The sequence below is a fragment of the Danio rerio genome, chromosome 12 (assembly GCF_049306965.1).
Source record: "Danio rerio strain Tuebingen ecotype United States chromosome 12, GRCz12tu, whole genome shotgun sequence".
Lineage (NCBI taxonomy): Eukaryota > Metazoa > Chordata > Actinopteri > Cypriniformes > Danionidae > Danio > Danio rerio.
The window spans coordinates 19,895,626-19,911,675 of record NC_133187.1 but is presented as its reverse complement, the minus strand read 5'-3'; the positions used below and the strand labels follow the sequence as shown (position 1 = coordinate 19,911,675).

Sequence of the window (16,050 nt, the reverse complement as noted above, 5' to 3'; positions counted from 1 at the left end):
TGTCAAGCTCAGTCACAGCTCTGCAGAGATAATTCAGCAGAGCGACTGCTCCATGCGAGTAAAAAGCATTTCCTCAATTGCCTGGACACAGGTCTCTATTTTCCTTGTAAACAGTTTGGCCACTCTGCCCAGAGGGATTTACCGAGGCCACGCTGAGAATGGAAGAAACATCTGCCTGCAGAAGCAAAGAGTTTTCTGTTGTTTCTGTCCTTGGTGTTCGGGCAGCAGCGGTAAAACTGTCAATGCGCTGAAAGACTCAGAGGCCTTGGTTGTACATTTTATGACAAGGAAACTTGGTTCTTTGCTCTCAATATAACATAATCACACTATTACATGTCATCTTTTGTTATGCTCCAAAATCCAGTGAGTGGTCCTTGGAAACAGCATTTTAAAAAGGTTATGAAACCCTAAAACACATTTTTTTTATGAGATGTTGACAGATATAACCAGTAAATAGATATATTTTGAGATTTCTTTTTAAAATATTTCCCAAATGATGTTTAACAGAGCAAGAAATTTTCATGAATTTATCAATGTCTGATAAACAAATTATCAATGTCTGATAATATTTTATTCTTCTGGAGAAAGTCTTATTTGTTTAATTTCAGCTAGAATTAAAAAAAAAAAAAAAAAACATTTTAAGGTCAATATTATTAGCCCCTTTAAGCCAAGGATTCTCAACCAGTGGGCCGCAATCTACTAGTGGGCCTCAGCAATACTGCAGGTGGGCCACAAGATTTAAGTCGAAATGAACTCTTAATATTATACTATAATTTTTGGACTTCATTATTAAAATGCTATATTAAAATGATCAAAGTAATGAATAACAGGACCACCTAAACATATACTTGAAAGCAGAAGTTAAAACAAGAGCTGTAACTGTATAAAACATACACATCACAACATACTTGTCCAGAAGTGATGTCAGATTGCTCTAAGATCTGCACTTTCTTGACTTTTTTATGTTGAATAAAGTCTATTTTTTGTTATTTAAAATCTCTCTTCTGATAATCATGGTTTACTGATGAAAAGGCCTTCAACTACGACACTAGATGTAATTCATGTATCTCCAACTGAAATGAAATAATGAGTGGGGGCGGGCTCTCTCTTTATTATTGTATAATACTAATGATGAGTGGGACGTGGTTAAGAATATTGTGGCTAAAGCCATCAAACTGATGCCAGCATTTTTACGAAGAATGGTGAGACATTAATTGAAAATTACAGAAACATTTTTTTACAGTGGATTAACAGTGGACTAACTTTCATGGATTATTTATTCAAGTAAAGAATAACAATGACACTATCGAAATGAAACTGTCATATTTTCATTTCACACACTTAACTTTTTTCGATGTGGCAAATAATTAGAAACATTGCAATCTACAGTTCACTGCTGTTCAAAAGTCTTTAAATTTATCATTTACAATTATAAATATAAAGATAAATATATTTGCTTCCGCACTGAGAAACAATCAAACATTTTATTTTTAATGTTTTTCATTTGCCATTTCCCCATTATATAACCAGCAGATGTTCTTGGTGTGCTACTAGCGCATTGAATCCAGTAATTAATCTAATCAAATTTAATAAGCTAATCAAACAAATTTAGCTATTGCAGTCACTGTAGTGGAATGAACACACAAGCCTTTTCAAATCAGACAATATAAAGACCAGAAGCTCTGCAAACATGAGGTACTTTTATACTTCAATTTGCTACCCTGGAATAACTTCCATGTATTTTATCATTATTTTCCCACTGCATAACCTATTGTTTCCAAGATATTCATTTTTTTTAAATAATCTTTAAAAAGGACTTAACATCAAGCAGTGAGCCTCTCTACAATGTTTACTGTAGCGTTAGCTGTACATTTTGCAAGCCCTTTTTACCAATATTTCCATGAATTCTCACTGGCTGTCAGTGTGTTAAGGTTTTATTGTCTGAATGTACAAAGTCATGTAGCCTATTGAAAAAAATAGAGGTATCCACATGTGCTAGCATTTAGTCTTTTACAAACAAAATTGTCACCTGATGAAACCTTGCTCTCCCATTTGCCAGACTCAATGTGAGGCAGCTCACAATTAAAGGTGCCATAAGCCCCTTTCACAGATACAGACCTTTTGAAAAATTACCGACAAATTTACGGCAAAAAATGAACAGGCCTTTTTTGAAAATACAGGTAAATTCGTTCCAGCAATTTTCCGGAAAAAAAGTTGTAACATTACCAGTAATTTGCCGGAATGCTGCGCTGTGTGAACGTAGAAAGAAAATTGCTGGAAAGACATAGGGTATGAAACATCTACTCCAGCCAATTACAACATTCAGACACATTAACATCAGTGCTGTTCACGAAAATAAAAGAATTTGAATATTTTTCCAGACACATTTAGCAGCTAGATGTTAGTCAGATAATGTTTCTATGTTCCTTCTTAATGCCAACTGTGGAAAAAATTTTCGTTAAAATGCTTATGATAAACTGCTGTTTGTTTATCTTTAAGCTCTGCTTCAGTTGCTTGACGCATGTGCACGAGAAGCAGCCAGTGAACACACACAGCCCTGCGGTCCTGACTCTCTGTGGTTGTTAAAAATCCCAGGATGTCCTTCGAAAAAGAGTAGGGCTTTAACCCCGGCATCCTCGCCAAATTTGCTCACTGGCCTCTGTTTATCATGGCCTCCTTACCCTCCCCATATCATAATTGGCTTCATCACTCCACCACTTCATCCACCAATCAGCTAGTGTGTGGAATGCGGTCTGGTGCAAAATGGCTGCCGTCGAATCATCCAGGTGGATGCTGCACACTGGTGGTGGATGAGGAGATTCCTAACCCCCCCACCCCCTCTGTGTTAGACTCATTAAGTGCCAAGAAAAGTGTTATATAAATGTAAGGAATTACTATTATTAATATTATTATGTATCATCAACCATCAACAAAAGCCCGACCCCTTCTGTGTTTACAAATACAAGCGCAGCCATTTAGAGCTAATTTCTAGTTAATGATTTCAGAATTTTCCGGTACTATGGAATGGATGTGTGAATGGCCTTTTCTGGAAAAATTCCTGAACGTTCTTGTCCGTGTGAACACCTTTTTTATGAAGTTCAAAGTAACTTAATTTGCTCCGTGTTGTGTCGTGGACACAATATAGTCTAAAATATAATTAAACTTGTCAAAAGAGACAGAGTTTTATTGTGTTTTATTTTAAAGCTATAATGTAAATTGAGTTTTCCAGTGATGGGTTTCAGCTGGAAGGGCATCTGCTGCGTAAAACATATGCTGAATAAGTTGGCGGTTCATTCCGCTGTGGCTACCCCAGATTAATAAAGGGACTAAGTCGAAAAGAAAATTAATGAATGAATAGATTTAAATGAAACACAGAAAGAAATTAATATCAACCTCTGCATACACAGATGATGTTTAGTAAAGTATATTGCTGTTCTTTTACTTCAGAAAAATTACGGTAAAAGCTGAGTGATATTAGAAAATGCATAGTCAGTTTGATTGGTACCTCACTTTGTACAGTGTTGTACAAAAGCGATAAAAGAAATGCTAGTTTAAAGAAAAACTATGTTCAAGTTTCTTACTTTTGAAACCTAATTGGTTGGCAAGCCCTGTCTTCTCTGGAATGTGTTCAAGAATGGTATGAATCTGAAACCTACAGTACAACAAAATGTATTTCAGATTTGTAAAAATGTAGACAGCACTGTCTTGTAAATTTTTCCTTTATTTGAATATCCCACAGCACAAATGATGTGTCACACATTCGACATTAAGCCTGTGAGGCCTCTGTGTTTTATAATCAAATATTTTATGCCAAATGCAAAACACATTGCTGTGGATGTATTCAAGGTTATTCAATGCTCTTATGATCATGCACAATACTGCTTTAACTTGGTCCACATTGCTTTGGCTGTAAAGTATCTGGTAAACAATTTAAACTGTTCTGATTAATTGAAATTTCAGAATAATATCATATTCATTCAATAAGTGAAGTGTGTATGTACAAAGAGTGTCATGATGGCACAGAGGGTAGCACGATGGCCTCACAGCAAGAAAGTCCTGGTTTAAGCCCCGGCTGGCTCAGATGGTATTTCTGTGTGGAGTTTGCATGTTCTCCCCTGTTCATGTTGGTTTTCACCAGGTGCTCTGGTTTTCCCCACAGAACAAAGTCATGTGGTATAGGTGAAGTGAATAAGCTAAAATGGCCGTAGCGTATGTGTGTGAAAGAGTGTGTATGGGTGTTTCCCAGTGTTTGGTTGTGGCTGGAAGGACATCCTCTGTGTAAAATATATTCTGGATAAGTTGGTTGGCTGTGGTGACCTCTGATGAATAAAGGGACTAAGCCAAAAATAAAATGAATGAACAAATGTATAAACAAAAAACACCTGTGGATGTCTGTGCACTTTTGTCAAAGTGGCAATAATCTGATTATGGTGTTTATATGCCTGTTTATTTAAATCTGCATGTAGTTTAATATATCTGTGAGTACTATGATTGTGAGCTTAGATGCAATATTTTGAAGTTTAAAGTACTATGTTTACATGGAGTAAAAACAAAAAAATACAGTAATCACATTATTTCCATATTAATCGAAGCAAATCTTTTCAAATTTAAAAAAATGGGGAAATTACAAATATGAATTAGGTGTATTTCCATACATTTGTAAGAGCATCTAAGATTAATATTGGTAGCATAGTAATCAACAGTAAACAGAGAAAGGAAAATGGAGACAGCTGGTTCAACAGGGGTGTGACGTTTGTTTGCTTTGTCAGAGTTTATTCAGCGTTTCTATCTCACAAACCATCTTATAATTTCATATATGAAGACATTTTATTTGAAATTTGGTGTTTCTATCACTCATTTCTCAAATAAAAGTGTATAAACTATACACAGTAAAATCCAATAGTCAACTTTATCAAATAAAAAATGAGTGCAGTTAACTCAAAATTTACTGAAAGTTAATTCTACTCATTTGAAAATAGTTTTGAACTGAAGGGAATGAGTTTATTACCTCATTACTTCAACTTAAATGGAGTAAGTTCACAGTACTCACATACATTTGTTTTTTAACTCAAATGATTTGTAGCAATTGGTTTTCTCAAATGGTTTGAGTTGTCTTATTTTGCAGTACTAAGTTGGTTTGAGTTGGCCTTTACTCAAATTGCTTTGTTTACTCAAATGGAGTAAGTTCACAGTACTCATTAGAGTTAGCTCTTGAACTTAAATGGTTTGTTGCAATTGGTTTCCTTTAATGGTTTGAGTTACCTTAACATGTTGGGTTGTAAAGTGTATTTTTAAACATATTAAAATAGAAAACATTCATTTTAAAATCATTTTGAATTTCAATTTCCATAAATGGATGCTAATTTATTTTTTTACTGTAAGAAGCTCACACATTGCTACAAAACAAATTTTTTTTTGACAGTTCTCATGATTATTTTTTATTTTGTGTTTAACCATTTGCAGATGAGTAAAAGGTGAGTACATTTACATTTCTATAGGAAATATAGTTTTAGCTCCAGTTCTATCAGGAAGACCTAATGTCATGTCACACAATCCAATTACAACCAATAAATTTACAAGCTCGTCTTTCACAATCCATTTTGTTTGCAGACACTTATGTTGATGTTTAACCACCATCTTCCCCACCAGCACCAGGTTGGCCCAGTCCAAGACTAGGCTCTGCTCCTGCCTTTGTCCTAAGACAGACTTTGCTGAATGGACAAGCTTCTGATTCAAGCTACGGAAAGGGCCTTCACCAAAGAAATCTATTTGTTCTATTACATATTACCTTGTTAAATAAATCATTTTATATCATATCACTCCCTGGTCTTCCTGGAAGAACCATTCTTTTAAATGGACTAATGGAGTAACATACAGTACCGTTTTTTTTAAGGTCACAGGCAGTGTTAGACCTTAGGTCTCCACTCCATCCTTGCTGTGTTTTTCTGCTACACTATGCATTTCCCACAGGCGGGCAGTCAACACCCACTCCTCAGACGCACCCCACCTCCCACTTCCCCAGGACCTAAGGGAGAACAATCAGAAGAGAAACAATAGCCAGCAGCAAACTGCACCTGCGCAAGAGTCTCCTCTCCTCAGTCCTACCACAAGGAAAAACCCCTCAGGATCACTTTTACTGACCCTTTAATTACCCTTTGACCCACTGAAATCCTTAATGACAACAACATATTGTACAGAGCTTCAAATGCAAAATCAATCAACAGCTTTCCTGCACTTGGAAATAATTAAGCCATGAGAACAACCCTCCTTGCTTGCAGATGTTTTAGCAGCTCTTTTGAAGTGAAGCAACGCTTAATATTTGGGGCTTCCAAAAAAAAAAAACGGAAAAGACACCATTTCTGGAGAGTTTCCTCTAAATATCTTAAAATCAAACGCTCCCTAGATAAATTCTATATAAAACATCTTTCTGTTGCTAAGTGCTTATTTGGTCCCTACTGCGTATAATTAAAGATGTTCCCTGAATTCTTTCATGTCTGGCTTCAGATTTATTGCAGAGACAATTAGAGTAATTATACTGCTGGAGTCTGGTCTGGCTGTTGGTGGCAACAGAGCTGGCAAGGCCTGACTTGTGCCTGACATGTTTACTTATTTTCTCATACTTAATTGCAAAAGCGGCATCCCTATGTGGTACTCTGTTGTTAAATCATGTAGAAACGTATCTTCCAAGGCCAACAACCCCTAAGGTGGACAGAGATACCATGTTACATTATAAGTGTCACATTGTTAAGCTGGCTAAGATGCATAAACTACCATGTGAATGCGTTTATATTATTAGTTATGATGCTCAATAACCCTTAAGCAATTGTTGCACAAATAGTAAGGAAATTGGTATAACTTTTGGATGAGCTAAGAGCTATTAAATTAATTAATTTTCAATTAAATTAAAATGACTAAGCACTGCCATCCCAAGAATAAACTAAATGTAAAACATATATGTATAATGTCTAAAATAGTCATTTATTAATTATAATAATGTGTTTAATGTCTGTGTTTATTGAGTTTGCCAGTGCTGGTTTGTGGCTGAAAGGGTATCCGCCACATAAAAACATATGCCAGAGTAATTGTTGGTTCATTCCACTGTGGCAAACCCTGGTAAATTACAGGTGATAGTGTCTTTAAATGAGAGATAAATAAACATTTGGCTCAAAATTAACTTTAGAAATGTTAATGGTATTTTACTTGTATAAAATGACGTTCGCCACTAGAGGGCTCATAATTACAACTAACAAAGGCGTAGTTTGATGATGCCTTGACTGAGCGTGGAATAATAGGAAACAGAACTTCTGTAGAAATCTTCAAGCTTATTATCATGAAAGTATGAAGCAAAGCAAGGCTGAAAGCGAAACTGATGCTAAATAAGACTGCTGAAACAATTGCAAATGCAGCTGACTGCAAATGCTTGCCATAATTGATCCCCTTCCAGTTCTGCCAGTTGTGATTATGTGGGGAAAAACATCTATGATTTACCATACTAGATACATATTAAGGTTCAGATATATTGCTGCTCTGTGCAGTCTAATGAAATGCACAACATTTTAAAGCGTCTTTGGTGTTTTCCTGTTTTCTATAAAACCAACTTGTAAATTGAGGGCGTATGACATCATTAGCATGGTGACACAATATGGTCCGTGTCACTAGTAAAAACTGCTAATTTCTCAAGAACATTCTTCAAAACATTTGTGGTAATGTAAGTACATAAATCTCCAAAATATAGAACACCGTTCTAGTGTTTTTTTTTAAATATTTCTATGACAAAATATTACATTATCATCTTGGAATTATAAGGTTCTATCTGCATTCTATTTAAATAAGTGTGATTTTGTGTTTCTTTCTGGTCTTTCGCGATGTCAATCAGTGGTGCCCCCAGAAAATTTTCTTGCCAGAAGCAGCCGCATCAAATCTTGGGGTAGCACACACGAAAAAAAAAAAATGAATACACTGTATTGTTATATTTTTGTTTCTGGTAAATGAAATAATATGGTTTTAATTCATTTAATTATTACTCTTGGAATATAGCAATTTATGGCTAAAAAATCAATTAATTAAAATAAAAATAAAAATTGCTGTTAATTTTAAAACACTTTTCATATATATATAAATAACTTTTCAGTTATTTTCACATACTTTTATTGTATAGCCTTTGGTTTGCCATGTCTAAAATTAGTGAAGATTATTGAATTAATTAATAAAACAAACAAATGAACAAAATGCATTATATACACACACTATACAGACTCCAATAATATCATTAATTCATATTCCTTTTTGAGCCACAATATTATGATTACAGCTTTTTTTATTAATGTACCTTAAGGTAAATATTAAATAGCCATTGCTTGCTTGCTGTCAAACGATTATCGGGGAGGGTGAGGGAGAGTGAATCAACTACGTCAGTGGCACCAGTCAATTAACAAACATTTTGTGGCTGCTCTTTCTTTATTTATTCATTGATAAATAGTGAATTTACTTAAGTACATTTAAATTAATAATTTCAACAGCAAAATTATATTAGGGTGGCCAGAGTTTACCCAAACTTGTTTACCCCCCTTGATTTTGCCCCTGTGTCCACTCTGGTGGAATGACAAAGCAAGCTAATCCTGATTGGTCCTCATACGTGCATTCGAAATACTGGCTGGCTCACAAGAAAGAACCTTATAGAGCCAACCTCGAGTCTGAATTGTAGATAAAACTTTTTTTTGTTTTTTTTACTAAAAAGTCTTAAAATGTAAACAACTAAAAAAAAACATTACCTAATGTAAATAAGTTGTCATTTAATAAGAATATGAGAATAACTCAATTTTGACAAAAATGTCAGATAGAACCTTATCATTCTAAGGTGATGACAAATTGAGACTAAAGAGTACACAATAAGGGAAATACATTTAACACTACCAGAATTTTATACTTATTAAAATTACTATAGCATTATTCTGACTGTTCTCATAAGACATCATATTGACATGTCATATTTACTGTACATTCCAAGCTTATATTGAGATTTTGAAATGATGCTTTGAATATCTGTCATTATAGACCATTTTAATGTGGTCTTGTCATTGGCCCATGAACATTTCCTGCTTGTAATCAGACTATTTCATAACTGTAATGGGAAGCAATATAATCATAACCTAATGTTAAACAGCTATCATAACATTATTTATCAATATGTGGCTCTTTTTAGATTCTTAGAAGCTATAGAAATTAAAAATGCAAAAAAGGGATTTCAATGGAGCATTGTTTTTGTTTACATCCTTCAAAAAGGTCTAAATTTTATGAAGTCATTAAATATATATATATATACACACAGTTGAAGTCAGAATTATCAGCCCCCTTTTGATTTTTTTTTTTTCTATTTTAAATATTTCCCAAATGATGTTTAACAGAGCAAGGAAAGTTTCACAGTATGTCTGATAATATTTTTCTTCTGGAGAAAGTCTTGTTTGTTTTATTTCGGCTAGAATAAAAGCAGTTTTTAATTTTTTAAAAACTATTTTTGGGACAAAATTATTAGCCCCTTTAAGCTAATTTTTTTTTTCGTTACAGAACAAACCATCATTATACAATAACTTGCCTAATTACCCTAACCTGCCTAGTTCCCCTTATTAATCTAGTTAAGCCTTAAAATGTCACTTTAAGCCGTATAGAAGTGTCTTGAAAAATATCAAGTAAAATATTATTTACTGTCATCATGGCAAAGATAAAATAAATCAGTTATTATAAATAGGTTTTTAAAACTATTATGCTTAGAAATGTGTTGAAACAATCTTCCCTCCATTAAACAGAAATTAGGGAAAAAAATAAACAGGGGCGCTAATAATTCTGACTTCAACTATATATATATATATATATATATATATATATATATATATATATATATATATATATATATATATATATATATATATATATTGTATTTGTAATACAGCCTATTTATTTATGCTGCACATGAAGGTCCTTTTTCACTTTAACATGCAGGAGAGCAAGGTTTTTTTCTCTGCACGTAAAAGGTTGTGAAAGAAATGTCAGAAGTAAAGTTATATTTTTTTTTATGAGAAAGTCATGTTTTTAGAAGGAAGTTGCTAGGCAACAGAAGCATGCATATTCAAAGTCACAGGGAAAAGTAGCAGACACTGAAATGCGTGCTAAGGTCATTTTGACCACTAAGGTAATTAAAGGTAGAAATATTGTGTTTTGTAATTATAATAAAATAACAAAGTATAAATAGGCATTCAGTATTTGGCAAAAGTCAGGGTTTCAAATATATGGATTTTATTTATTTATTAAACTACAAAATTTTAAAACGTTTGAAATGAAACTTTAGTAGTTCTTGTCAAAAAACATTTAGCTTAGTATTAACTTCCTAAAGGTCCTATGAAGTGGGAACGTGCATTTTTATTCCGTGTTTGATGCACTCTCAACAGAAAAAGAAAGACAGGGCGGGACATACAGTAGCCCCTCCCCTTTTATAAAAACATCAAATCATGTTTAGTCTATATCTCAACTCTACTATTCAGAGCTGTTGAGCTTAATCGTATCAGACCCATGACAACCACAGTCTATAACAGTAATACAGAGTCTGGCTCGCCCTTTCTTTCCTTTACAGCTTTCAAATGGGTCCAATATGTTTTTGTGATCCGTGCCGACTCGCACACATAATCCGCTCTGTGCTGCATCTTTCTGGGCAGAAGCAGACTGTACCTGCATGCATGGTATTAACACAACTGCAGACTTCATTTATCCCAAAGCAAGTCATATTTACACTGTCTGTATGCCTATATAGTACTATTCACCAAATGAAAATGGACACTGTGTAGCAGATTTAATTTTAATCTCCTATAGTTCCCTGTTTACACACTTTGTATGCATCTTTAGAGAGGTGCTGCATACATTTTAAAACAATAAAAAAGATAGTTTGGCATTTCCGATTTTCTGGTTTGGTCGTGTCAATAAAATCTCAATTCCAGCATCTGTAGTTGGCTCTTGAAGGGAGCAGGAGATTTAGGGACCCAGAGAGCATTTGATTGGTCAGAAAAAAATGTATTGTAAGCTAAAGTATGAGGTGACATCAAATAATTTGGTGTTTCATTTTGCTGGTGAGATATTGATATGTTCTGAATGTCAATTATGTCACTGTTTTGGAGCACACTAGATTATAGATGACCTTTAGACTAATACTACACTTAAAAACTTTAATTGCGATTTCACAGGAACTTTAAATGCTAGTTTGAGTAGTTAAGTGGCTTTAATTGTATTGTATTAGACGCATTTACAATTAAATAAAAATACAGACAACCTGACTGGGACTAATGCAAACCTCTTTTCTGTAAACAGACATTAGATCCCTTTCTGTTTGAAAGTGAACACATTACAATTGCAGTTCTTTTATCCAGAGTAATATTTTAGTATTCCTTTCAGCCCCCGTAACAAACATAATGCCCAGGTAAAATGCAGCCGTAAGCAATGAACAGGGAAAAAAAAAAAACTCCCTGAGTTTGTGGTAAGCATCCCACCATGAAATTAGGTAAATTAGTGGGTGGAAAAGTAAAGCGAGAGTTGATAAGCAGAGCTCTATAAATTAAAGGGCAAGAAAAGGCCCAGCCCTGGTTACTGCAGCCTAACGTAAAACAAACACTGATGTTTGCAGTCATTTTGCTTTCACCCTTCACTTAGACACATGAGAATTTCCTCTACAGGAGGGTTTTCAAAGTAAAAAAAAAAAATAATAATAATACTGTTTAAATGCGCATTGTAAAATACTGATCAATAAGTCATGAAGTTTTGATACCTTAAGATAGGCCATGTTATGTTTTTTTAAGTATTTAGATGTGTCCCTTGTTTACTGTTAAAACAAAAAACAAGAACCAAGGTTATGCTGAGGTGTTTAGGTGTTTTACTCTTTCTGAGGATTTAAAAGAATAAATATGAAGCCTTTAGTCTCATAAAAGCACTATATAAGAAATTCATATCAGAAATGCAATTGTTTCCTATTCAGAAATGAAAAGAAGTTGTTATATATATATATATATATATATATATATATATATATATATATATATATATATATATATATTTGGCTCTAATGGTTAGCACAGCTCTTGTGTTATTCACCCATGTGTGACTCGGATGTAGATTAACAGCCGTGGTTACAGTCTATACTACGCGGTTATCACAGATGATAGACGCTGTGGAGAAAACTTGCGCTGCAGAGTAACACGCTCATGTGTGTGGATCCACAAGAATCGCTGTAACAGCCGAAAGAGGAGATAAAACGTTACCCCTTTGCAAACAGGTCAAAGTTCCACACACACACAGAGAAGGAGAGAGAGACAGAGAAGCAGAGCAGAGATGGAGTTCACAGCTTTAATCTCCATAGCAGTGAAACAGGGGCTTGTGGGTTCTGCTGTAACAGTTAGTTGGGTTGTTTGAATTACTCGTGCTCACCTCCCTTGTCATAATAATCAAAATAATCGCAGCTTTTCAAATCATGATTTCGGTTTAAAAAATAAAAAATTAGGGCATCACGATCCATGTTGCTTGTTGCTGCTGTGTTTGTCTGTATCACCTTTGTGCCTATCTTGTGTTAAAAGTACCTAGAGGGAAGTGAAAGGGAAGTATGTCACGTGACTTACATTTTACACACATGTAGGAGATTTTATGTTATTCCACTAGGTTAGAAGCGGGTACTACTATCTGTATGTTTTTTCCAGTGAGTGCAGTTGAGTTAGGGGCGTGTGACGCCGAAGATGTTTTTTTTCTTATTTACATATTTCTCTTTAGTTATTTAGAGGTAAGGGAGGGATTAGTTAGCGGGTGTTTAATTTGTTATTTTCTTTGATTTGGCACCGCTTATTTTCCTTCCCTCCATCAGGTATTTTTGTTTACTTTTTGCATTTATTGTACATATTTGTAAATATATTTTGGGTGATATAAATATTCATTTCTTTATCTTTATTGTAATAAAGCGAACCACTTTTTTTGCCACGTCGTTGTCTGTGTTGATTCATAGCAGTTAACATCTCAGGGGAATTCTTAAAATATTGGGTTGTCATAATTATGTTAAGCCCTTTTTCATCCTCCGAGCCACACGGGGCGTAACACCTATCAAATAAATGCAGCCATGTTAAGCACAAGATGCATTTAAAATGTTTAATTCAGATGACAAATGAATGACAAATGGAACCGTGTATAATAATTCTTCTGCAAAAAACATATTTCTAGACTGTGAAGTTTTGCTAGTTGTTTTTATGGTGACGGTTATTTTATTATTTAACACAATAGACAGTTGTGCTCCTTCTCGATGTTAATACTGAAATGGTTTAAGTCCTCTGGCTTGCTGAAATGGTGAGTATTTCAGTGTTTATTGGCTCCATTCAATTCAATTGTATTGAACCCAGCCCAGACAATAACTTTAAGGCACATCTGATTATAGTGAAGAGATGACAACTGCGATGGAATCAGCCCAGACTAAAAGAGACAAAGGCTTCTGCACTTCTAAGATCTCCCACAATGAAAAAATAGCTTCGGTCAAAGGGTCAAAATGGCCTTAAATTCAATTTCAAATCACATGCTATGGACCATGTGGTGAAAACATGGAATCCAGTAGCTGGCTGTAGCACAATGGGAAACATATCGGCCACAATGCAGAAAGATGTGCCAGAATTGAAATCGTTAAACATTTATAGGAACAGTCTGAGATGGTTTATAGATGAGGAGGGAAAAAAGCAAGTTTGTGAGAGAAAGCTTGGATTAACTACAGTTTTGATGCAGGCTTGGTTTGAAGAGTTCATATTTTCCATCTATGTAGAAGTTCCTTTCATAATTCCCTGAGCATAGACACAAACGACAGGGGAGAGAAAGAAAGAAGCTCACACATGCACACACACACACACACACACACACACACACACACACACACACACACACACACACACACACACACACACACACACACACACATTTGCTAGGCTGCAAGCCCTGAAATCCTCAGCAGTCCCTCTGGTAGAATGCAGTACGTGGCATACTGAGAGAGCAGATTACAGGCTATATAGATTACAGAGAAAGGGTAGAAAATACAGAAATACACTTCATTCTATACATGCGTGCATACATACAGAATGTCGTGATATACACTTACAAAGTGTTCATATGGAAAGACATTTTAACATTTAATCTATTACATGTAGTATATCTTTATCCATGCTGCTAGTACTTAAAAGGATAGTTTTTCCAAAAGTGAAAATGTACTCACCATTTATTCTGTTAAACAAACCAATACCATTGACATCAATAGTGGGAATAAAAATACTAGTTTCCAACAATACAAGTTTCTTCAAAATGTCTTCTGTTGTGTCCAGCTGAAGAAAGAAACTCAAACTGTTTTGGAAAATAAATAAAATATTTTAAAATTTTCAATTTTAGGTGAACTATACCTTTTTATTTACTAGTATCTAGTAAATACTTGTATCTTTTTCATTAAGTACTACACATTTTTCATTAGCTATAGCGCGTTTTAAAAGTTACTAGCACCTATATGTATTTTGAATTCTATTAAATAGTTGTTTTTTTTTCCAATGTGTCTGGAAGGGCATCCGCTGCGTAAAACATATGCTGTATAAGATGGCGGTTCATTCCACTGTGGTGACCCCTGATTAATAAAGGGACTAAGCCAAAAAGAATAAATAAATAAATTGTTTTCTTTCCTGATGCTAGTACTTTTTAAATAGACTGTACTAATTACATATTAGACTGTAAGTGAAAGTACTGATTATATAAAAGGCAGAACTAAATGGGAAACTCTGGATGTACTTGCATGTAAAACAAAAACAAAAAATGTTTTGTAATAATATATATAAAAATAATATATATATATATAAAAAATAATCATGTACAACTTTTTTTTTTTACATTTAACTCAATAATTTTTTTTCTCAAATTTTACTTCCAGTACTTTCGTAGTGAGTCGAAAGGTGTAATTTGACCAGCGTTGCCATGACAGTACATAACTGCTATTGCAAGTGTGAGTATAATAAGCATACTACATAGCAATGTAATGTTGGCACAATATTTGTGCCGACTTTGCTTTTTTCTTGGACATGTGCAGTTCATGCAATTACACAACACAGGCTCATTCTAAAAATGTACTGCTATATACATTTCTGGAGGGAGCGAAATACGTCACATTTGTATGCTTTTTCAGATCTCAAATTTATCTCGCAATTCGGTTCTCTTGTAAATCCACCAGAGGTCGCTGTCAACTGACTGATCGACTGACCCACCCTCCTTCTTCCCTAAACCCAACCAATAGTGTTTTCAAAAGCACCGGATGACCCATTCATCCACTTCCCTTAACCCATCCGACAGTTTTAAAAAACAATCCAGAAAAAAGCCCTCGTCTGAGTTTTTCCATGCTTTCAGATTTTACCTTCTTCTCACCTTGTTATTTACTTGTTTATTTTATTTTTTGGCTTTTGTTTTTGTTTTACCCCTCTTTCTGGAACTGTTCTTCGCCAGACTCAAAACCTGTCATCGTGGTCAACTCCTCTTTGCATCTCAAGTCCACCGACGTACATGGCAGGCTACTGGACAAACTGGTTAGAGCGGGAAAGCCATCGACATGGAGTTAAGTAGTCAGCTGGTAAGCACGAAAAGGAATGCCATCATACCATCCGTAGCGTTCTTTTTAAAGATTAAATGCAGCCATACGGACATGTAGCTTCATAATTCGCAATCTCCAGAAATGCATATATGGCTACGTTTTCAGAATGAGCCAATGTTGCAATTAAATGTACATAAGCACTAAATAACCAGCTGTTTTGAACCTTGACCTTCAATTTAATAGGTTTTGTAGAGCAGTGCTTTTCACATCCTGTGTGAAAGCTGCTTCAGATAGTGCAGTGAGCTGGAAGGAGGGTAAGGGGCCAATCACATGGAACACGTCTTTACGTTCCAAAAATGCGAGGCGCACCACACTGCCTTTTTGTTGACAAGAAAAAAAGGAGCGTGGTGCACTTTATTTTGTCGCTAGGCAAC

General features: G+C 34.7%; 1 protein-coding gene across 2 annotated transcripts in view; it reads right to left on the bottom strand.

The window, feature by feature from the left end:
• Positions 1-16,050, bottom strand: part of fam20cb (FAM20C golgi associated secretory pathway kinase b) — a 110,464-nt gene that overhangs the window by 59,885 nt on the left and 34,529 nt on the right. The window contains exon 4 of one of the 2 annotated variants that reach the window (XM_073918395.1): positions 1,508-6,025. The exons of the other annotated variant lie outside the window; for it this stretch is intronic. Coding sequence (XP_073774496.1) covers positions 5,914-6,025 — 112 coding nt within the window. The 3' untranslated portion in view covers positions 1,508-5,913. Of the gene's footprint in view, positions 1-1,507; positions 6,026-16,050 lie in introns of those variants that run through there. 2 annotated transcript variants of the gene reach the window in all.